This window comes from Saimiri boliviensis, chromosome 2, assembly GCF_048565385.1.
Source record: "Saimiri boliviensis isolate mSaiBol1 chromosome 2, mSaiBol1.pri, whole genome shotgun sequence".
NCBI classification, from domain to species: domain Eukaryota; kingdom Metazoa; phylum Chordata; class Mammalia; order Primates; family Cebidae; genus Saimiri; species Saimiri boliviensis.
The window spans coordinates 138,694,949-138,717,727 of record NC_133450.1 but is presented as its reverse complement, the minus strand read 5'-3'; the positions used below and the strand labels follow the sequence as shown (position 1 = coordinate 138,717,727).

Sequence of the window (22,779 nt, the reverse complement as noted above, 5' to 3'; positions counted from 1 at the left end):
CCCAGGAGGGAACTGGAGACCATGGCTGCTGCCGAGGAGGCTCAGGTGCTCCAGAGGCTCAGGTAGTGCAGCCTCTGTCACGAGCATCTAACTCACTTTCCACCTGCAAAGCCCCCATGGACTGAGCCTGCGGGCTTCGCTTCAGCCTGGGGCTCACTGGGTGGGGCTGCCGGCGCTGGCATAGGACAGATGCTTCCCCAGGAGAAGGGAGTTGGGCCTGAGAGGGGCCTGGGGTGCAGGATGGGCACAGTGTCCCTGGAAAAGGGCTTCAGATGCATCTGTGTGACGTGACCCCAGAGAGGCCGAAGCCCACGCTGGGAATGGGAGCCAGGAGGGGCGTGAGGCTCTGTGGACAGGGGCCCTGAGAGCTCAGGTGGGGGCTGGGATGGCGAGGAGCACCTGACTCACTGCTCTGCACTCAGCCTGGAGCAGCAGATGAGAGGGAGCTGCAGCAACAGCATCCCCGAGGCCCGCAGCTAGAGCAGGGGGCATTTGTGGGGAGCGTGCCTGACATGGGGCTGCCCCAGCCAGTGTCCAAACCAGTACCATCTGCTCCAGGTCCCTGGCCGTGGCCTCTAGACCAGCATGACAGGGACACACGGGGGTGACATGAGAGAGCGCGGGTGGCAAGTGGGCTTACCTCCCTGCAGAGGTGCCGAGGGTCTGGAAGGGGGCCATGCCTTTTTCCAGCCTTTTGTCCGGTTTCACATCCACAAGTCCCTCCTCTGGGAAACCTTGGAGAAGATGACACCTGGCTGCACTCCCCGGTCAGCCAGGAGCACTGAATGGGGCACCCAAGCCATCCACAGTGGGAGAGCTGGGGCCACACCTGACATGGGTTGGGGGTGTGGGGAGCCTCCCTGGCCCTCAGGCCTCTCTGCTGGAGGAAGGGCAGGGAGGTGGAGGGAAGGAGCCACTGGAGCAGCCGCACCCTTTCTCTTGCCAGAGGACAAGACAGGGGCAACAGCTGTTGCAGGTGCCAGGCACCACGCAAGGGAGCCCACTCACACCACGTGCCACGGGGGAGAGTCCACTCATACCACATGCCACGGGAGAGAGCCCATGCACACCACGTGCCATGGGAGAGAGCCCATGCACACCGCGCACCATGGGAGAGAGACCACGCACACCATGCGCCACGGGAGACAGCCCACGCACACCATGCATCACGGGAAAGCACACACACCACACACCACGGGAAAGAGCCTATGCATGCCACGTGGGAGAGGCCAGGCACACTGTGCTGCTCAGATTTCCTGGACAACCCCTGACTGTTGTCCTCCTAGCCCCACTTCCAGGAAGAAAACCAAGGCTCAGAGAGAAAATGGGGCCCCCATTCCTCCCAGTCCACAGAACCCCTGGCCACCCAGTGGTCACCATGGCCCAGGTGTTGGCCTACCTCGGGGCTTGCTCTCATGGTGGGCCCTCGGGCTCACGCTCTGCTGTTGCTCCCAGCTGGGGCCCCATGGCAGTGTTTCGCCATCCAGGAAGCAGGTGGCGGGGAGAAGGGGCTGGGGCTGCACACTGGCCCAGTCCCTGGGTGCCCCTCTGCCCTCGTTGGGCCTCAAGCCTCCAGGGCAGGCTGGGGTGGCAAGCGTGGGGTTGGCAGGCAGGGTGCAGGGCCTCGAGCGTGGCAGGCCCAAGGCTGGGTCCCCGACGGTGTCCGGTGCCTCGGCACCCTGCAGCTTGGCGGTGAGGCTGTCGACCCTCTGCTTGAGGACTCTGGCCGTGGTCTCTAGTGCCTGCAGCCGCGCCTGCTTATGCTGGAGTTGCAGGGGGCTGGAAGTGCCCAGATGCTCGGCTTCCTTCGGGTCCAGGTAGATGCACAGCTCCCGGGGTAGGTAGTGAGCAGTCAGGTCCTGGGGCTCCAGGGATCCCAGTGAGGGTGAGGCTAACAGCAGTGTGGGGGCACCCCAGCCATCTTGGGGGCCCCCCGTCCCTGTGGGCTGTAGGGTCTCAGCACGGTTCCAGGCTCTGTTCAAACACAGGCAGAAGCTGCAGGGAGAGAGGCGTGGACAGGTCAGCCTGGGCCGGCCCCAGCAGGGCACGCGAAGCAGGAGAGTTTGGGGGTGAGCATTGCAGCAGTGTCTGTGACCGACCCAGTGTCTGTCCACAGGGACCAGGGAATTGGTGACGGTATCCACGCAACAAACTATGCAGCTGCTGCAAGGAACAGGGCCAGGTGTGGGCGAGGGTACAGAGGAGCTGGATCCCAAGCACTGCTGGGGGGATGTAAGACGGTGCAGCCACAGTGACCGGCAGTTTGGTGATTTCTCAAGAAGTCAAATATAAGGCCGGTCGAGGTGCCTCGTGCCTGTAATCCCAGCACTTCGGGAGGCTGAGGTGGGCGGATCACAAGGTCAGGAGATCGAGACCATCCTAGCTAACGTGGTGAAACCCCATCTCTACTAAAACCACAAAAAATTAGCCGGGCACAGTGTCAGGTGCCTGTAGTCCCAGCTACTTGGGAGGCTGAGGCAGGAGAATTGCTTGAACCCGGGAAGTGGAGGTTGCAGTGAGCCAAGATTGCACTACTGCACTCCAGCCTGGGCAAAAAAGCAAAACGCCATCTCAAAAAAAAAAAAAAAAAAAAAAAGGAACAGGTAAATCCATCAAGGCAGAAAGGAGATTGGTGACCCTGAGGGCTGGGGGAGGGGCTGCCTCCTGAGGGTGGGGGGCTCATGGGGGATGGAATGTTCTGGAACTCAGTGGAAGTGGTGGTTGCACACACACGGTGAGGGTGTTAAATGCCACGGAATATGCACTTTAATATGGTGGATTGAAGTTTGACGTGACTCTGGCCTCAATGAGAACCTGCTCCAAGCAGCTGGGAGGCACTGTGGGTGGGAGTTGGCAGAGCCCACCCAACCTGAGGAGCCTCTTGGTCATGAGGCAATGAATCGAGGCCCCAGAATACACCCAGGACAGTCCTCGGCCCGGCCCGGCCCACCCACGGCCCTACCCAGCACACGAAGTGCTTGTACTTTCGCACCCACCTGCCTGGGGCTTCCTGGCCCCCCAGCACCACGCCAGAGGTCACCTTGCTCCACTCCAGCACGGGTGACTCCAGGCTCCCGGAGGCTTCCAGATCCTATGTAGGGGGCAGTGCCATCAGAGCCCCCGGCAGAAAGACCACATTCCCCGGCCTCAGCCTCAGAGCTGGGCCCTGACCTCCTCTGGGGGACCCAGGCTGCTTCCCCAGAGCCCTGCAGGAATCGGGGGTCCCACTTCAGGAGCTGTGAGAGGTAAGGGAGCTCGTCCCCCAGGAGCCCCATCGTACCCAGGGGCAAAGGCGTCCAGGTCTGACCCTGTGCCTCACCAGGGCCTCCCGGGGGTCATCCACGGACGCCCTTCCTTTCTACAGGCAGTGTCAGCAACGCCACACAGCCCCCAGGCCCCGGCTGCAGCCCTCACCCGCCCACTCCCCGGAGGGCACCCGGGACCGGCAGCAGCACCCGAGCGCCTGAGCCTCCGGCCCCTGGCTGAGCTGAGTCCCCGCAACCCACCCTCTGCACGTACCCCAGACTGTGCGGAACTGGGGACAAAGGTCACGATGCCAGGGGTGGTCCGGGAGACCACGGGGCCTGCGGTGCCGAGGACGGCCTCCCTCTGCCGCCTGTAGACCTCCTGCAGCCTCTGGCTCCTCAGCTCCCGTGCGCGCAGGGCCGCCGCCTTCTCCTCCAGGGCCTGCTGCCGCCGAGCCTGTGCCTTCTGGCGCATGAACTCCCGCAGGGACTCGGGGCTGTGTCCCGGGAGCCCTCGGGGCCTGGGGCAGGGCCGTGGCGCGTCCTTCTCCTTCCCAGGTGAGCTCTGAGGGAAGCTCCCGGTGGGCCTTGGCATGGCATGCTTGGCACCTGAGGCAGAGGAGCCAATGCCTCTGCCCTGGGCCCGGGGGCTGGCCCTCTGCACGCAGGAGCTGCTCCAGGGGCGCTGGGCTGGAGGACCAGGCCTTTCCAGAGGGTTCCATGGACTGGGGAGTGGGGCCTCCTGGTCTTCACAAGCAGTCCAGGCCCTCCGAGGACAGGGCTGCGTGGCCATAGCACTCCAGGGCTGCCGGGGGGAGGGGCTCAGCTTTTCAGGGGGGCTCCCGGGCCTCTGGGAGGCTGGGCCCTGTCTTTGGGCCCCCCAGGCCCTCCGTGGACCGCAGGCCTGCCCTGCCAACGTACTCCAGGGCCGCCGGGAGAAGCGGCCCAACCTCTCACGGGGACTCTCTGGCCTCTGGAAGGGGCGGTCCTGTTTTGGGGCCCCCCAGGCCCCCTGCGGGCAGGACTCCCATTCAGTGGAGAAGCTCCCGGGCTGCCGGGAGTGGAAACTCCTAGCCATCTCTAAAGAGGAACGCTTCCCTTCCTTCCCAGCCCAGGGACTCTTAGAGAAGGAGCTGTGTGCCCCCGGGGTCCTGCGGGGAGTAGGCGGCTGAGGGCGGGTGGACGGGGTCCCTGCCTCGTCCCACAGCCTCCGCTTTGACGGCCCGAGCTCTCGGCCTCCCTCCCGGCTCTGGGCCAGCTCCAGCCCAGCCTGGATTTGCTGGCGCAGGTCTCGTAGGATGGCCATGGCCGTCTGGATGGTCGCCGGCTGGTCAAAGGAAGCCAGGCTGGGTGTGTTCCCAGACACCCGCTGGTCACTGTGGGCGGAGGTGGCACTGGGCCACCGAGCGCAGACAGGCGAGCGCTTGGTAGCTGTGACTTTCCTGCTGCTTCCTGCAAAGACAGGAGCGTCAGGGGCGAGGACGGGAGAGCAAAGCTGGCTCCTGCACCGGGCCAGAGGCGAGGAGCGTGGGGACATCGGGGAGGCCCTCGGGCCCCTGCCCCTTCCAGTTACCCCCTGGCCGCTGCGCCCATTCTCATGGGCAGAAGCCCTCTGAGGGTGGGCGCTGCACCTGTGTGGTGAGCTGCCACTCTGCACATGCTAGCCAAGCACGGGTGGAGGGTGCCTGCGTCTAGGGAGCCCCTGCCAGCTCCCACCCTGCCTTCCTGCCGAGAGAAGACCTCGGCGGCATGCCTGCCCTGGGAGCTGGCAAGGGAGCCTCCCGGGCACAGAAACCCTGTTCTCAGGCTTTGAAAACACACATTGCCCGAAGTCCAATGTGGATGGCGGGTTTGGAGGGTGTTTGCAGGCTGCTGTGAGAGGCGCGGACACCTCTTGCTTCCAGACTGCCTGGAGCCTGGGCATCTCCTCCCATTCCCCGCCCCCCAGATGCCACAGCAGAACAGGGCAGAGCCCGTAGAGGCACAGGTACCTAAGTCCGAGGTGAGAGCCGGGTCTCGGCAGGGGGCCTTGCTCTGGAACCCGCGGAGGGCGGGAGGGGGCCCAAGCAGCGACCTCACTAGAGCTTGTCCCTTCCTCCAGGCGTACACACCAGCCAGCTCCGAATCTTAAACAGAGAAAACACACACACAGTCGGGCTCCCCACGACCTTCTGGGCACTGGCCCAGGCAGGGAGGTTGGTGGCTCTGCGCAGCCCCAGAGGCCACTTCAACACTCCCAGAGGGCTCAGCGGGGGAGGAGGGAATCCCTCACGTCCAGGCCCCTGTTGGGCAGAGTGGGACCCTCAGCCAGTACAGGGCAAGGCTGAGTCTCAGGGCGGCCACGAGCAAGTGGCTTCCTGACCCTCAGAGTCCTCTTCAGGAAAGCCAGGAAAACAGAGCCTGCCCCCACAGCTCTCAGCACAGGCCAGGCCTGCAGCGCATGTGAAAGAAACAGGAGCAGCAGCAGCCACAGGAGTGACAACACCCGCCCTCGGCCCCTCGGCCAGGCTCTGCACGCAGCACAGGAGGTCCCATCGCCGCGGGCCATGTGAGTTGAGCCACAGGAGATTCATCCGCTTTCAAGCCAGCAGCGTCAGTGGTCACACGGGTGGGCAGCGAGGAAGGCTCCTGGCTGGCAGGACAGGGGGTCCTGTTCATTGCAGCCACAAACAGTCCCACGTCCCGAACCCACCACCAATGCCATCACGCGGCAAGTGCTGCTCATCAAGGTGGCAATTCCAGGCCCAGCTCACCGTCACCTGTGCCAACACCAGACCTGCCAGACCCACAGCCCCCACACTGAGGGCCCCGGCAAAGGTTGAAGCAGGGCAGGCCCTGCTCACACGCTCTCACACTCATACACACTCACATGCTCACATGCTCTCACACACGCTCACACACATGCTCTCACGCTCACACACACTTTCACACATGCTCTCACACACACGCTTTCACACATACGCTCACACACTCACATATGCTCACACAATCACACATTCTCACACACTATCACACACGCTCTCACACACACATACACACATGCTCTCACACACGCTCACACATACACTCACATGCTCACACAATCACACATTCTCACACACACACGCTGTCACACACGCACACACACTCATACACTTTCTCATATACACGCTCACACGTGTTCTCACACAGGTGCTTATACACATGCTCACAACTCCCTCATGCATTCACAGGCTCACACACACGCATGCCATCACACACACTTTCATGCTCACACGCACACTCTCACACACATGCTCACAATCCCTCATGTGCTCACAGGCTCTCACACAGATATACCATTATACACCTTCACACTCACATGCTCACAGGCTCACACACACACTCGAATGCTGACAGGCACTGGCACACTCATGCTCACACTCATACACATGCTCACACGTGCTGTCATGTATGCTCACACATTCACATGCTCTGGCACGCTCACACATTCATGCATTCACACAAGTGTACACACTTGCACACATACTGACACGTGCTCACACACGGTCTCATGCTCACACACAGACACACTGCTCTGAACCTGCTCATACACGCTACCACACAGTCTCATATGCTGTCAGACACACACACACACAAGCACTCACACTCATACACACATGCCCTCACATGTGCTCTTGCATACACACATGCTCATATATACACGCCCTCACATGTGCTCTCACATACACTCACTCACACACTCACACTCTCACATGCTACCAGTCTCATATGCCCTCACACACAAGCACTCACACTCATACACACACATGCCCTCACATGTGCTCTCACATACACACATACACACGCATATATACACGCCCTCACATGTGCTCTCACATACACTCACACACACGCTCTCACACACATGCTCACACACGCATGCTCTGACACGCACGTTCACACACACACAAGCTCTCATGCTCACATGCTCTCACACACACACATGCTCACACACACGCTCACACACATGCATGCTCACATGCTCACGCTCATACACATGCACGCTCTCACACACATGCACGCTCACACACATGCTCTCACAAACACACATGCACGCTCTGACATACACACACACGCACACACACAAGCTCTCACATGCACACACATGCTCACACACACACATGCTCACATGCACACTCACACACATGCATGCTCTCACACACATGCTCACACACACATGCACGCTCACATACGCATGCTCTCACACACATACATGCTCTCACACACACACACACGCTCTCACACATGCAAACACTCACACACTCACACACGCTGCTTATTCCAGCTGGCTCCACAGGGCCAAGACCACATGTGCTACAGATCGCTGGCCCCTATGCTCCTTCCTAAGGCCCAGCCCAGGGCAGTTCCACCACGAAGTATCAGCCAGGGCTCATCCTGTCCCCCAGGAAGGGAGACTTTCTGCCAAATGAGGGTGCCTTGGGCAGGGACCATCCAGAGAGCTGAGCACCCAGGGGCAGGCTCCTGGACTGAGTCAGGGACTTCCCTAGCACCACCCCCAGCCACGGCACCCTCCCCGCACTGCCCTGCCCCCTGGCCATCAGCCACAGGCCTGAAGCTACCTCTCCAGGAAGGTGAATGGACTGTGCAGTCACCCCCACCAGGCCATGCCCTCCCAGAGCCACATCCCCAAGGACAGGCTCCCTACGGCCACGCTCTTTCCAAGACAGGACCCCAGGCCACACCTCACGCCCATGCCCACTTTAGGGTAGGAGCCCCTTAAGGCTGTACCTTGTCTAGGACAGGGCCACAAGGTGAGGAAGGTTTAGGGCGTGGTCTCAGAAGTCCCAGAGCTGGGTTGAAGTCTGGCTCTGCCACTCACCAGCCATGGGCCTCAGGCAAGTGATGTAACTTATCTATGCCTCAGTTTCCCCCTCTGTAAAATGGGGTGCATATCTCACAGCACCTCCCACAGGGCCACACGGATGAAAAGGTAGTGACAATCATTGTGGGAACTAGGCCTGGAAGGGGGTCAGGATTCCGCTGGCTCAGGGTGGTGTCAAAGGCCAGAGCTGAGGCCAGCATGAGCCAAATGCCCACAGCTAGGTTTCAGGGTGGGGGACCCGGTGTGGAGGGGAACCCCGGTGAGGTTTCTCCATTCTAGTCCCTACAGCTGCTCCCCCACACAAAGCCAGCCAGGCTCCCTCGCTGGGGTGCTGGGCCAGGGACCCGCCTGGGGAGGGCCTGCCCGCCTGCCCGCCTGGCCCCTCCATCGCTGGCCGCTCGCTTCCCCATTAGCCCGCCAGAGGGTCTCGCTCGATAAATGGGTCCTGGTGGGCACATTTTTTCTTCCACTGAGCAGTTTAATGGCAATTAATTTTTTTACGAGAGGATTTTTAATCTGTGGAAATGGATGAAGTCCCCAAGTGCCCTGTCAAAGTTCCGGGGCTGACCTAATCTATGATAAAAAATGCAAAGTGAGGTGATATAATCTGAAATTAAATATCGGGCTTCATTTTCCTTTGGCCCGGATGGATGAATATTTTATAACTATTGTGATTTAATTTTTCGTTAACTACAGCAAATTTCTAATTCATCCAATTCCCAAGTCCTGTGACTCTGACCTCTGAACCAAAACTCATCTCTCCTTGGCCCAGCTGTGACTTCGTCACTGACAGAAACTAATGGTCAGCACTGTCAGGGTGACACGCTGCTTACGATGATGAATGTGGCCGGTGGCACGGCCTCTGACCCGGTGTCAGGCACAAAGCAGGTCATTTTTCAAGTGAGCCATGAAAATAAAACAAACCAAAGACCTGGGGGAGGGAGGGGATGATCATGCAGAAAATTATTATATTGTACGCATGTTTCCGCAGCCTTCCAGAACCTTCTTGGTGCCTGGGTCCCTCGGTCTCCTTCCCCTCCTGCACTTCCTCTGGCCCCGCCGAATGCACACGGTGGCCCCGCAGCCCTGCTGAGCTCCCACCTCACCCGAGAGTCCTCCCTGGGCGTGGACACAGAGGCTGGAAGCTGCCGCTCTGCCTGAGACCAGAGGAGCCAGTGTCTGATGACGCCAGACAGATGCTCAGCACCTGGGCACAGACAGAGCACACGCCATGCGGTGCCCCTCCCCACAGCCCCAGGGCTGTGATTGCTCTCGGTGTGAGGAAAGAGGCATGGAGCTTCACGGGAGTGGCCACAAGCCGGCGCTGCTCACACTTAGGGTAAGGGTCCCACAAAGCCAAACTCAGCACCTGGGGGCTCTCGCTGGTGTCTCCAAACCCCGTGGTTCGGTGGCCCAGGACCCAAGCCTGGAGGGTGGCCTGGCAAGCTGCCCAGCCTCGGCCCCAGGTGCATACGGCCAGGCTCCCAGGTTAGGAGCGCCAGCCTCAGGCTGGACGGGCGGGAGGCTCTGCCTCTGTGCGGTCCGGGCAGGCCGTGGAATCTCTGTGAACCTCAGTTGCATCATCTACAGAATGGGAGCAAGACTGCCTATCTCAGCAGAGAACCAGGAGGCTTCAGTGAGCCCACGGAGTGTGGGCGCTGGCCACGCCACTCCTCTGACTTGAAGATGCCCCAGAGGAAAGCCCCGGAGGGATGCTGCCTGCCACCCGCCCCCCCGCAACCTTACTGAAGGGCAAGGGCGGCTCTCAAGTTTGCCTGCGAGCTCCGAAACCCATGCCCAGGCTGGGCCGCTGGGTCTCTGCAGGGCGCTGACACCCCTGCCCGGTCCCCAGGGAGGAGATGCCTGGATCAGAAATTCCTCTGACCACCGGGATCCACCCACAGCATTGCCTGACTGGACTCTCCGGGAAACACGGATGAAATTAAGCTCAATGCAAGCGTATGGCTGACTCGCACCCCCATGCGCCTGCGTGGAGTCCCCAAGCTACTGGAGAGAGTGGGGTCTGCGGAAGACCCTTTCCCACCCCCAAGTGTGCAGGTGGAAGGAGATGTCCTGGGCTTGCTTATTAAATGCAACCTCATGACAAAGCAAGCACGGCTCCCTCAGCCAAGCACGCCCTGAGCTGCCCACCACACGAACACCCGTGCCAGCATCTGTTACTGTTCTGAAGAACTGTGGGCTGCAGGTGCCATGAACTATGGGTGCTGTGGGTTTCGGGTGCCCTGAGATGCAAGTGCTGTGATCTGTGGGTACTCTGAGCTGTGGGTGCCCTGAGCTGTGGGTGCCGTGAGCTGTGGGTGCCGTGAGTTGTGGGTGCCCTGAGCTGCGGGTGCTGTGAGCTGTGGGTGCCAGGAGCTGTGGGTGTCCTGGGCTGTGGGTGCCAGGAGCTGTGGGTTTCCTGGGCTGTGGGTGCCAGGAGCTGTGGGTGTCCTGGGCTGTGGGTGCCGTGGGCTGCGGGTGCTGTAAGCTGCAGGTGCTGGGAGCTCTGGGTGCCGTGCGCTGTAAGTGACATGTGCTGTGGGTGCCATGAGCTGCGGGTGCCCTGAGCTGTGGGTGCCATGAGCTGTGGGTGCCCTGAACTGCGGGTCCCATGAGTTGCGGGTACTGTGAGCTGCTGGTGTGTGCTACACTGTGGTTGAACAGCTCTGTTTTCTTACAGACGCACCCAGCCTCCCGGTTTTGAGGGGACAACAGTGCCTGGTGTTTTGTGGACTTTCACTTTGTCTCAAGGGACATGCCCCTGCCCAGACAGGATCCACCTGCTGCTCCAGTGGTGGCCAAGGTCACCAGTTGCCTGGGACACGGGTCCTGATGCTCCAGCCGGGCCTGCGGATCCCAGGTGCCCTGAGGAAGCCCGTGCACACTGCAGTCCAGCTGACCAGCCCCAGCCCCAGCCCCAGAAATGAAAGCCATCTGCTACCTAGTGTGCCAAGATCATACATGCCAGTCCCCAAGCCCTGCCAGGGCCCCGAATAGCAAACCTTACCTTCATCTTTGTCTTTGGCCACTCTTCTAGGGGAGGGCGACTTGGGGGTCTTCTCTCTTTTGCAGGAACTGCTTCTGATCCTTTTGGCTTTTTCCCTTAGAACTTCAGTGAGGAAGAGAAGGGAAGGAAGGGAGGAGAGGTGAACAGTAAAAACACACACAGGTCCCGCCACTTGGCCACCTGGGGTCCTGTGCAAACACAGTCACGAGAGCCATAAACATTGCCGGTCCTGCTCCCTGGTCGGCGAGATCCAGGGTAGGCGGCTAACGCTGAGGACAGGGTGCCTGGTCTGACTGTCACGTCCCCTGCAAAGCTCTCCTTGGGGACTGTCATGGGGCACTCCTCCCTAGAGAGCCAGGCACACCTACTCAAATTCTCTCCTGGGTGTCCGGCGGTCTCCCCTCCCGGCCCCGAGGTCCTGAAGACAGGAGCCAGTTTCTAATCTCTGAATCCAGCACCCAGCTGGGGGCCGGGGCTGTGGGCACTCAGGACTATTCGCTGAGTGAAGGAATGACTGGACGGGCCAGGCCCCAAGTGAATGCACAGAGTAGCAGCGTCCCGACTGAACATCTCTGAGGCCAGAGGCAAGGGGAGAGGGGGCAAGTGGAGGGGCCATGGCACCGAGGGTGGACCCTCCTGGCTGACAGGAGGAGATGGAGCCGAGGGGGCAGGGTTTGCTCAAAGTCGCGCAAGTGTAGCGGCCACCCAGAGGGCTGGCTCCCGAGCGGGCTGCTTGTCTTTCCCTGCATCCCACCTCCTTCAGTCTCCGCACGGCTGGGGTGGGGGTGCATCCGGGAAGCCACAGTGTCTGACAGGTCTCCCCCAGGTGGGGACTCACAGACGAGGACCCTGGCCAAAGGCGTCTCTGGGCCTCCAAATGCCACTCAGTCCAGGCTGGGCCTGTCCCTCGGTTTTCCAGACCCTGACCCTGCTGGCAGGAGGATCCTCAAGAGTCAGGTAGGTCCTCTTTAAAGGACACAGACTATGTGACCCCACTCTACGCAGTCACCAGAGTTGCCAGGTCCACAGAGACAGGAAGCAGGAAGGTAGGCGCCAGGGCCTAGGGGAGGGGGACGGGGAGTCAGTGAGGACATAGCTTCAGCTGGGAAGACGGAAAGGTCTAGAGACGGAGGGTGGCAATGGCTCCACAGCTCTGAGAATGTGCTTAGCGCCACTGAACTGTGCACTTAGAAAAAGGCCCTCCCACTTCAGGAGACCGAGGCAAGTGGATCACGAGGTTGGGTGTTTAAGACCAGCCTGACCAACATAGTGAAACCCCGTCTCTGCTAAAAATACCAAAATTAGCCAGGTATGGCGGTGCACGCCTGTAATTCCAGCTACTTGGGAGACTCAGGCAGGAGAATCACTTGAATCTGGGAGGCAGAGGTTGCAGTGAGCCGAGATCACGTCACTACACTTCATCCTAGGTGACAGCGTGAGACTCCGTCTCAAAAAGAAAAAGAAAAAGAAAAAGGCCCTCCTCCATGCCTGCTTCTGGAGAGTTCTCAAACCGGGAGCATGAAAACGAGGCTGCCAGGAGCTGGTGACGGATAGGACGGGCGGCTGAGATCCCTAAGTGACCCACTGCTGGGTCCTGAACTTGACCAGTGGACCCCAGTGGCCTCCCTGGGGCAGGGGCAGGAAGAGTGGCCTCCTGGACAAGCTGATGCCATGGGGGTTCCCCTGGAAGGTGGAGGAGGGAGAAGCAAGGTGGCGCTGGCCGCGGGCAGAGATAGAACCAGATCCGGAGGGGCAGGAGTGCGGGGAACTACCGGGCTTGGGGAACCAACCCTGTCCCCTGCCCTCCGAGGGGCCAGCCCTGAACCCCACCCACATCTGCACTGGCTCACACACCACACCGGAGGGACACCCCCAAATGCGTGCCCGTGGCTGCTGCCCAAGCAGACCTCATGGAGAAGCCACCAAGCCGGCCCCACCCAGCCAGCACTGCACCGCCGGGAGGGGTGACAACTGTCCCCACGAAGACGCACGTGACTCCCCAAGCCCCCTCCCCCTCCCTTGTTCTGGGTCTCAGGAATCTTGCCGCGTCTGCCTCTCTGTGGACTGGAGAGAGCTCCCTGCATCCGTATTGCCCCGGCGGCAGACTGAGCCTGCCCAAGCCCAGTTCACAGCCACTCCCCGCCTAGACCTCCATGACACTGACATGTGCACTTTAAAATGATTAAGATGGTGCATTTTATGTTATGCATATTTTACAATTTTTTTAAAAATCAGAAGTTATCTTAAAAATAAAGGAGGTGGCCAGGTGCAGTGGCTCATGCCTATAACCCCACTACTTTGGGATGCTGAGAGGCAGGCAGATCACCTGAGGTCAGGAGTTCAAGACCAGCCTGGCCAACATGATGAAACCCTGTCTCTACTAAAAATACAAAAATTAGCTGGGCATGGTGGCGGGTGCCTGCAGTCCCAGCTACTCAGGAGACTGAGGCAGGAGAATTGCTTGAACCTGGGCGGCGGAGGTGGCAATGAACCAAGATCGTACCACTGCACTCCAGCCTGGGCCACAGAGTGAGACTCTGTCTCAAAAAAATTAAAAAAAAATTAAAACAATAAAGGAGGAAAAGGTCTTCCCTGTTTTCTTAGGAAAAGAGTGAAATACCTGAACACTGAGAGAAGGCGAAGGATTGGCTCTCAACGTCATTCCAACCCGGAAGCCCTTTCCAGGTTCTTTAGTTACCACCCCACCCCGACCCCCACCCCAACCCTAACCTGTCCCCCACTCCCACCCCGACCCTAAACTGCCCCCCCTCCCACCCCAACCCTAACCTGCCCCCCACTCCCACCCCGACCCTAACCTGAGCCCACTCCCACCCCGACCCTAACCTGCCCCCCACTCCCACCCCGACCCTAACCTGCCCCCCTCTCCCACCCTGACCCTAACCTGACCCCCACTCCCACCTCGACCCTAACCTGATCTCCACTCCCACCCCAGGTCCCTGCAGGAGGGAAGCTGCCAGACTTTCCAAATCTGAGGCTGACTTTTTAGGGTGTTCCTGACCTAAGTCCCCACAAATCTGACCATGCAGCCCCCAGAGGCTACAGGGACAAAGGCAGGGACTCCAGACCCAGGTCCCCTCTCTCAGCCCTGCAGGCCCTCCCTGTGTGCCGCTCCCTCCCAAGCTCTAGTGTTCCCACCACTCCCGCCGCCCTCTCCAGGGAGGGATCCTCATCTTGGCCCTGGCTCAGAAGCCCCTTCAGGACCCCAATTCCACCCCTTCAGGACTCATCCCCCCACCCATGACCCGCAATCCCCACACTTCCATGACCCCCAATTCCCACTCCTCCAGGACCCCAATCCCACCCCTTCAGGACCCCAATCCCCACCCCTTCAGGACCCCAATCCCGCCCCTTCAGGACCCTAACCCCACCCTGGGGCAGGCAGCATACACCCGACTCGCCACCCCCACAGCCCCATCCTGCCCTTTCTCCACCCTCCCAACAGCCTGCAGGCCTCCCACCCCTCTCTGGCAAAGCCGCTACTGACCTGAGCATTCAGAGGCTGGAGGGGGGTTTGTCGTCTCTTGGGTCTTCCTCGCAAGTGCCAGCGCGGGGACTTTGTGGGGGCTGGAGGGGTCTGAGGCACCCAGGGACGCGCAGCTCCCCTGCCACCGTGCCTGGGCCCGGATCCTGTCCCTCAGCTGCTCCAGCCGAGGGTCACTCTTTCTGGGCTGCCGCCGGGGCCCCAACACCTGGGGTGGCCTCTCCTTCCAGGACACATGCCCCTTGTGGCCCCCCGAGGAGCCCGAGAGCCGGCCCGATGACACCGAGCTGTCCCCATCCTGGGCGTCCGGGCCTGCGGACCACACGGGCAGGCTGTGGGCCTTCCCCTGGGGGCCTGGCTCCTTGAGGTCATCAGACCCAACCATATGGGCAGCTGCCCAGGGCGGGTCCAGCTGCCAGGAGGGCCCGGGCCACCTCAGAGCCGCCATGTCATCCTTGGCTGCAGGTGCACGGAACCTGGAGGGAGCAGCAGACACGATGGTCAGGCTCACAGGTGCAGACGTGCCCAGCAGAGCCGCTCGGACCGGCCCGACCTCCCCAGGCATCGCTGCTCCCGCCCACTGGAGGCAGAGAGGAGGGAGCAGGAGCGCACCCCACCTGGAGGATGGCTGCAGCCTTCTCTCTCGGACCCTGACCACACCCCTCTGAGGCAGGTGATGTGATTGGCCCAATTTACAGATGGAGAAACTGAGTCTCAGACAGACCAGGCCTCCTGCCCAAAGGCAGCGCAGAGGCAGGGGCAGCACTCTGACCCCATACCCTTGTACCTCGCACAGAGCTGCTGCCTCCCGGGGCAGCCATGGAGTCTGGCCACAGTGCAGCCCCCGCCCGAGTCCACACAGACGCTACCTGGGCTTGGCCCCAGCCTCCCAGTCGGCTGCTCTCCCAGGGGCCCCATGGGAGAAGGGGCCCTGCCTCAGGCTGTCCTCAGGGCCAGGCTGAGGCGTGTCCCCCAGGTGGGTGAGCAGCGTGCCCACGACCAGGGGCTGCATGGTCGTAGGGCCGAGGGTGAGCAGGTGCAAGGCCAGCCCGACCCGCCCTACCCGGGGTGGCTCGTGCCTTCACATGGTGGCTGCCAGACCTACAGCCCCGCCTACAGCCCTGCCCGGCGTGGGCTGGCCACTGCGTGGCTCCGGATGCCCGCCTGTGCTAGTCCCCTGGCCCACGATGGAAGCTCTCAGGTGGGTCATTGAAACTGGGCTGGCATGGTGGGCTGCCCAGCCCTGGGCTGCCACAGCTGGGGGCTTCCCAATGAGCTGTCTCCTGGTGGGGCGGGGGAGAGTTCCGGCTGGCCCGTGACAGCATAATAACCTTGTCACTCAGCGACAGAGCCTGGGCCTTCAGCTCCTGCTAGGACTCTTCAGCGGCTTCCACCCAGTCCTCCCAGGCCCAGAATGAGACAAAGGGAGGGACTGTGGCCGGGCTGCGCCTGTGGGCTCAGTGTTGGGCAGTGTTTCGGTGGCAGGGGTGGGGCCAAACCCCAGATCAGGGTCAGGCTTGGTTCAGTCCCAGACACAGAGGTCCTGGCAGCTACAGAAACACATGAGCCGCGTCTCTCGGTTCCATGGGGCCGGGCAGAGGAGGGGGCATTGGCTTATGGGCTCACCCTGGGGCAAGCCAGGGCACGCTTTGCCCACAGTGACGGTGGCAGAGATGCCAGGTGCTGCCTCAGGCCAGGAGCCCCCGTCAGCCTCCTCGGCCCCTGCACACCTGGGTGGGGCCCTGGCAGGGCCGTGTGGTGGGAAGGACACCTGGCAGGGCCGTGTGGTGGGGCCCTGTGGTCCCTGAGGGGAAGCTTAGACTCAGATCCCAGTTCCCTCCCAGCTCCCGCCCCACCCCCACTGGCAGTGCCACCTGGGAGCCTGGGGACCCACCCCACTGCCTCTGGGGATTGCGCTCACCTGGCTGGTGAGTCTACCCCTGCAGGGGACAGGGGTGGTACAGAGCTGAGGTCAGGCTGAACACAGATTTGTTCCAAGAGTGGCCCTTAAGGTGTCCCCAGAGAAGAGGGGTCTGCAACAAAAGACCCCACAAGTCTAGGCAGGCATGAAAGACGGAGGCCCTTGTCCCGGCTCACTCCATGGAACCTGTCCTTGGGAACTGCCGCCCAAGCCCAGCCCCACATAGGCCCCGGCCCAGGGAAGGCTCCGAGCCAAGCAGGCTGGTCATCAGTAGGCACAGCCACCGGCATCCAGGGCACAGAGGCTGAGCGACCCACAGCCTCGGAGGGGAAGCAGAGAGGAGCCGCCCAAGGACAAGCAGGGCCTGCCCGTAATGTGACGTGTGGCCAGCTCCACCCCCACCCAGCCTGGCCGAACCCTCCTCGCACAAGGGAATGAGCTCATTGCTGCGATGAGACAGTGACAAGGATGGCCCTCGGGCTGCCACGCCCTGGGGAGCACATCTGGGATGTTACTGGAAGCTTCAGGGGACATGTGGGGTGACATGGGGACCCCACCAGCCTCAGAGCCTGGGCAGCTCTCAGGCACCCAGAATGCAGCTCCGCTTCCAGCCTCCTTCCATTCCCACAGAGCCTCGCTACGCCCGGTGGGGTGGGGGGACCCTCTGCAGCCTCTGTGCCCCTGGGCCATCCGCGTGACTCTCAGGCCTGGCCCCTATGCTGACAGGTAGGTACCTCCCTGCCAGGCCTTCAGGCTCCCAAATCAGCAGTGGTCCTGGGCTCTCAGTCCTGCTCCCATAAAGGGACAGGGGCAGGGCCCTCCCAGGCAGAAGAGGCCAGGCTTGGTGGCTCCCTTTTTCCCATGAGCAGGAAAACCAGCTGCCCAGCCACCCAGCCACCCAGCTGCCCAGCTGCTGCCTGGATGCCCTGGAAGAAGCTGCATCATAAACACACAGCATAGCCGTGGAAGTGCTGGATTGTGGATGGGAACAAAATCACGACAGCAAACACCTGGGAACAGAAAAGCAAACCCAGCGAGCAGAGCATCACGAGGTCCTGTGCCTCGCCGCCACCGCCAGCTTCCTTCCTTCTCCTGCCCGCCAGCCCTGGGGACAGCTGAGCTGCTGCTCCCTCGGCCTGGTCACCAGCTGACACTTCCAGACACGGCTCTGAATCAGGAGATGCATGTCAGCTCCCGAAGGCAGGTCCACCTGTCCAGGACCCTCTGCCATGGGGCCCGATCACAGCCCACACCAGCTGGCACCGCTTCCCTGCCCCCAGAAGAATCACGCCTGCTGGGGTGCAAGGCTCGGGGCTGCTCTTCGTGGGGTGGACAGGAGCAGTAAGGCTCCGAGGAGGCCGCTGGGCAGAGGCTGCAGCAGGTCAAGGGGTGTCCCCCGGGCAGGCCAGGCCTGCCCTGTCCCAGCAGCACGGGAGCCCTGCAGCCGGGCCCAGTCAGCCACATCCCCGCCCCACTCCAGGACTAGCTGGATCTATGCCCATTCAGACCCTGCGCCTCGACTCCTGGCCCCTCCGAAGCCACACCGCTCCCTCCACCTCCACCCACCGTGCTCCAGTCCAGCTCGGAGAGGCACACGCAGCTCCTCTCCCGGGCCTCCCTCCTTGAGGGACAGTCCCCCGGGGGCAGGAGGTAGCCTTGCCCACAGCACACACAGGTGTGCAGGTGCTCGTCGCTGGAAGAGCGTTCCGAGGCCCCCAGTGCACCGGGCACTGTGCCAAGAGCCTGATGACTTCTCTGACGCCATCTCAGGGCCATTCCCCGAGAGAACCACAGGTGTGACCCCCGCTGAACGGTGCGGGGCGGGGGCTCAGACTGAGTCACGCGTCCAGGGTCCCAGCAGGATCAGCAGGCTGGGCGTGCCATGCCATCCTACACCTTCCATGTCCCCACAGCCAGGAAAGAGCGGCAGCCACCTGGGAACCCGGCACCACGCTTCTTGGCGGGAGGGGCTGAGAGGAAAAGCCCGCAGAAGAGCCACACTCTCCCCTTCCCAGCACCTGTCGGGGCCAGAAGCCAAGAGCCCGACTCCCAGACACGTGGCTGTCTCCGAGGCCGGCGACCTTGGCCAGGCGTCCAACCCTCTGGGCCCCAGATTTGCGTGCTGTGAAGTGGGCAGAGCACCAGCCCCTACTGCTGGGGCTCCGGGGGTCGGAGGACAAGGGGAGGGAGCAGGACCGCACCTCTGTCCTCAAAGGGCAGCGAAGCCCCAGGACAGGACGCGGCAGGTTTCCGGGGGCCGGGACCAGCCCACCCAGCAGCGCCAGCCCTCGGGATGAGGACGCCTGGGCGCTGTGGGCTCCGCACACCCAAAGCACACACCTTCCCGTGATACGCAACACACAGCACACACACCACATGCTATACGCAACACACACAGCACATACAGCACAACACATAAAAGTACACACAACACACATACCACACACAAAGCACACATAAACACACTGCATGCACCATGCACCACACAACACACACTATACACACAGCACACACAATGCACACAGACATACCACACACCAGACACACACCACACCACACACAACACACTCAACACACGCACCACACACGCAGACAACACACATTACACAGAGACACACACACACAACACACAACAGAAACACCACATGCCACACACAATGTACAACATACACACACAACACACATGTCACACACCACACACACACACCACACACCCCACAAACACAATACACACCGTACACACAGACGCACATCACACACAGACACACCACACACCAGACACACCATAACACATTCAACACACACCACACACACACAGACACACAAACACAATGCAAACAGAAACACCACATGCCTCACACAATGTACAACACACACAACACACATCTCACACACACCATACACACACAGACACACATCACACACAGACAACAATATTACACATACACCACACACAACATACAGAAACACACACTGCACACATCACAAACACACACACAACACACACTTCACACACAAACACAACACACAGACAATACACATCACACACATGAAACACAGACAACACACACACAATACAGACACACAACACAGTCACCCATTACATACATAACACAGAGACAACACACAAACCACACACAACACTCATAAACATATATAACACATACACACAATACACATCACACACAAACACACTACACACAGACATACAAACACACAGACACGCAACACACATCACACACAGACACACATCACACACTTTTTTTTTTGAGACGAAGCCTTGCTCTGTCACCAAGCTGGAGTGCAGTGGTGCAATCTCGGCTCACTGCAACCTCTGCCTCCCGTGTTCAAGCGAGTCTCCTGCCTCAGCCTCTCAAGTGCCTGGGACTACAGGCGCGCGCCACCACCCCCAGCTAATTGGTCCATTTTTAGTAGAGATGGGGTTTCACCATGTTGGCCAGGATGGTCTCAATCTCTTGACCTCATGATCCACCTGCCTTAGCCTCCCAACGTGCTGGGATTACAGGTGTGAGCCACTGTGCCCAGCCATTACATACATATTACATACACACTACACACAGAGACACACATTACACACCCAACACAGAGAGAGAACATACAACACATACAACACACATCTCACACACAGACAACGTGCATTATACATGCACTACACACAGACACACCACACAGCACACACAACACACAGATAAAACACATCGCACACACACCACACATGCAGGCAATGCACACACCACAGAGGCAACATGCAACACACACCACATACGACACATATACCATACATACCACACACCTCACACCACACGACACATGCACCACACACCACACGACACACGCACCACACATCACACACCCCACCCCACACGACACACACACACCACACACCACACACCACACGACACACACACACCACACACCACATGACACACACACCACACACCTCACACCACACGACACACACCACACACTCCACACCACACAACACACACACACCACACGCCACACACCTCACACCACACGACACACACACCACACACCACACAGCCCACACCACACAACACACACACATCACGCACCACACACCTCACACCACACGACACACACACCACACACCACACACCTCACACCACACGACACACACACCACACACCACAAACCACACATCTCACACCACACAGCTCTGCCCAGCTCGGCACAGGTGTAGCCCACAGGTGGTGCCTCCCACGGCAAGCACAGCCGGCTGGCACAGTGAAGCCCGTTGGCACTCCAGCCTGTGGCATATGCCAGACTTCTGTTACATCTCAGCTGGCAGGGCTGGGTGGGCGGCAGGGTGGGGGGCTTCCTCCTGGAAGCTGGTGGCAGCTCTGCTCTAATGAGCGACACTGTTTACTTCGCACCACCTCGCCCTAGAAAAGCAAACCTGGGCAGGCCCGAGCAGGCCTGGGGGACAGAGCCGCTGGGCCGTGAAGGGGAGGCGCCTGCCACACCCCTGCCTCGTGGGGCCTGGTGCCGGACACCACAGAGCCCTCCGCAGTCACCATAGCCAGGCACAGACCTGGACGTGGGCATGGCACCCAGTGTGGCGCCCGGCTTCCACGTACCCAGCCCCAGCCCTGGGTGCCAAGCAGCGGGCCCCAGCGGCAGACAGACCAGACTGGTCCTACACCCTGGTTGGAGGCTCCAGCACCCTCGGCCATGTCCTGAGGCCACCAGGCACCCACGACAGGGTCACATTTCCAGCATCCCAAGAGAAGCCCTTCCAGAAGCACGAGCTCTCCGGGGGCTGACCCAGGTGCGGGAAAATGACCCACAGGGAACGGGGACACCTGGGCACCTTGGGACCCACACACCTGAAACCCCATGCCCCCCTGCAATATTCAACACACAGCACACACACCACACACAAACAACACACGTAGATACACAGCACACACAGATACATACACATGCAGTGCACACACACCACACACAAACACATACACAGACACACAAACACAACACACATATCACACACACACACAAAATACAAAACGCACACAGGCACAAACACACAGACCACACATCACATATATACCACATGCACACATCACACAGTGCACATACCCAGACAACACACACCACACATTCACACACACACACATACACACCTGCTCGGGTCTTCTGCAGGGCAGGCAAGGCCCGCCCAGCCTGCTCCAGTGACTGAGTCCGGGCACCTGGCCCTCCAGCCTTGGCCACCCCATGATGCTGCAGAAGGCTGCAGACACCGGCCACTCCCCTGGGACAGGGCCGGGCACAGGAGACTGGGCCACACAGAGGTGGCAGATGCAAGGGTGGGAACAAGGTGGCACAACAGCCCGTGATTTGGGAAGACCCTGGGGAGGGCACTGCAGAGGAAGCCAGATGGAAACAGTGAAAGGGTGAAATGAGGCAGGAGAAATCCTGGATGAGGACCCTGCCCTCGCAGGAGTGACAGGTAGGACCCGGGGTCACAGCTGCCGGCTCCCCTCCAACCTCTGGGCCCCAACCCCTGCAGTGCCTTCAGGTGTGGTGACGCGGCCCCTAATTAAAGGCCCTGGCCCAGGGCTCACAGGGGTGGCTCAGCTGCCGGGAGACACCGTCCGCCTCGCTGAGGAGAGGCCACAGCCACAGCAGCAAAGTGCAAGGGCAACAGCCCCCCAGCAGGCCACCCGACACCCCCCGGAGCCGCTGTGGATAGCAACGTCTCCCAAGCCGGCGCCGCCCGGGGCACCCAGCCCTGTGCCCAGCATGTTCCCCAGGCAACCATGCAGCAGTGGAGCGTGAGACCCAGCAGCTGCTGGCATGGAATGCCATCGGGAGAGGAGCCGCAGACCCCCGGCCCAGGGTGCAGAACGGGCAGCTGGGCCCTTTTGTGGGGTACAGCAGTGAGCCTCCTTCGGCCGGCCGCCTCCACTTCTAACACACACTGCCCAGCAGGACTGAATGCACTGCCCGGCAGGGCCAAATGCAGGACCGGGCATCAGCCTTCCAGCAGGCCGCCCAGCACGCCCTGCCAAATGCAGGACCGGGCATCAGCGCCGTCAGGCTGGGCAGTATTCAACCCCATTTCACAGATGGGGAAACAGGTTGTGCATTACAGGCTGACTTCATGCCAAGGCCCCACATGGGGACCTGAGCCCAGAGGCTGGGCAGCCCATTGGTCAGGAGGGGGAAATTCCACTTCCAGGGGTGGTCTGCCTT

General features: G+C 60.7%; 1 protein-coding gene across 2 annotated transcripts in view; it reads right to left on the bottom strand.

Annotated features, from left to right (window-relative positions):
• Positions 1-22,779, bottom strand: part of CCDC187 (coiled-coil domain containing 187) — a 54,722-nt gene that overhangs the window by 31,635 nt on the left and 308 nt on the right. The window contains exons 1-8 of one of the 2 annotated variants that reach the window (XM_074394508.1): positions 15,488-15,630; positions 14,622-15,094; positions 11,117-11,218; positions 5,237-5,371; positions 3,520-4,697; positions 2,997-3,091; positions 1,400-1,995; positions 641-734 (exon numbers count right to left, since the gene is read on the bottom strand). In XM_074394508.1, the coding sequence (XP_074250609.1) occupies positions 641-734; positions 1,400-1,995; positions 2,997-3,091; positions 3,520-4,697; positions 5,237-5,371; positions 11,117-11,218; positions 14,622-15,094; positions 15,488-15,630 (2,816 nt within the window). Of the gene's footprint in view, positions 1-640; positions 735-1,399; positions 1,996-2,996; positions 3,092-3,519; positions 4,698-5,236; positions 5,372-11,116; positions 11,219-14,621; positions 15,095-15,487; positions 15,631-22,779 lie in introns of those variants that run through there. The other variant, XM_039461515.2, reaches the window with a different exon arrangement.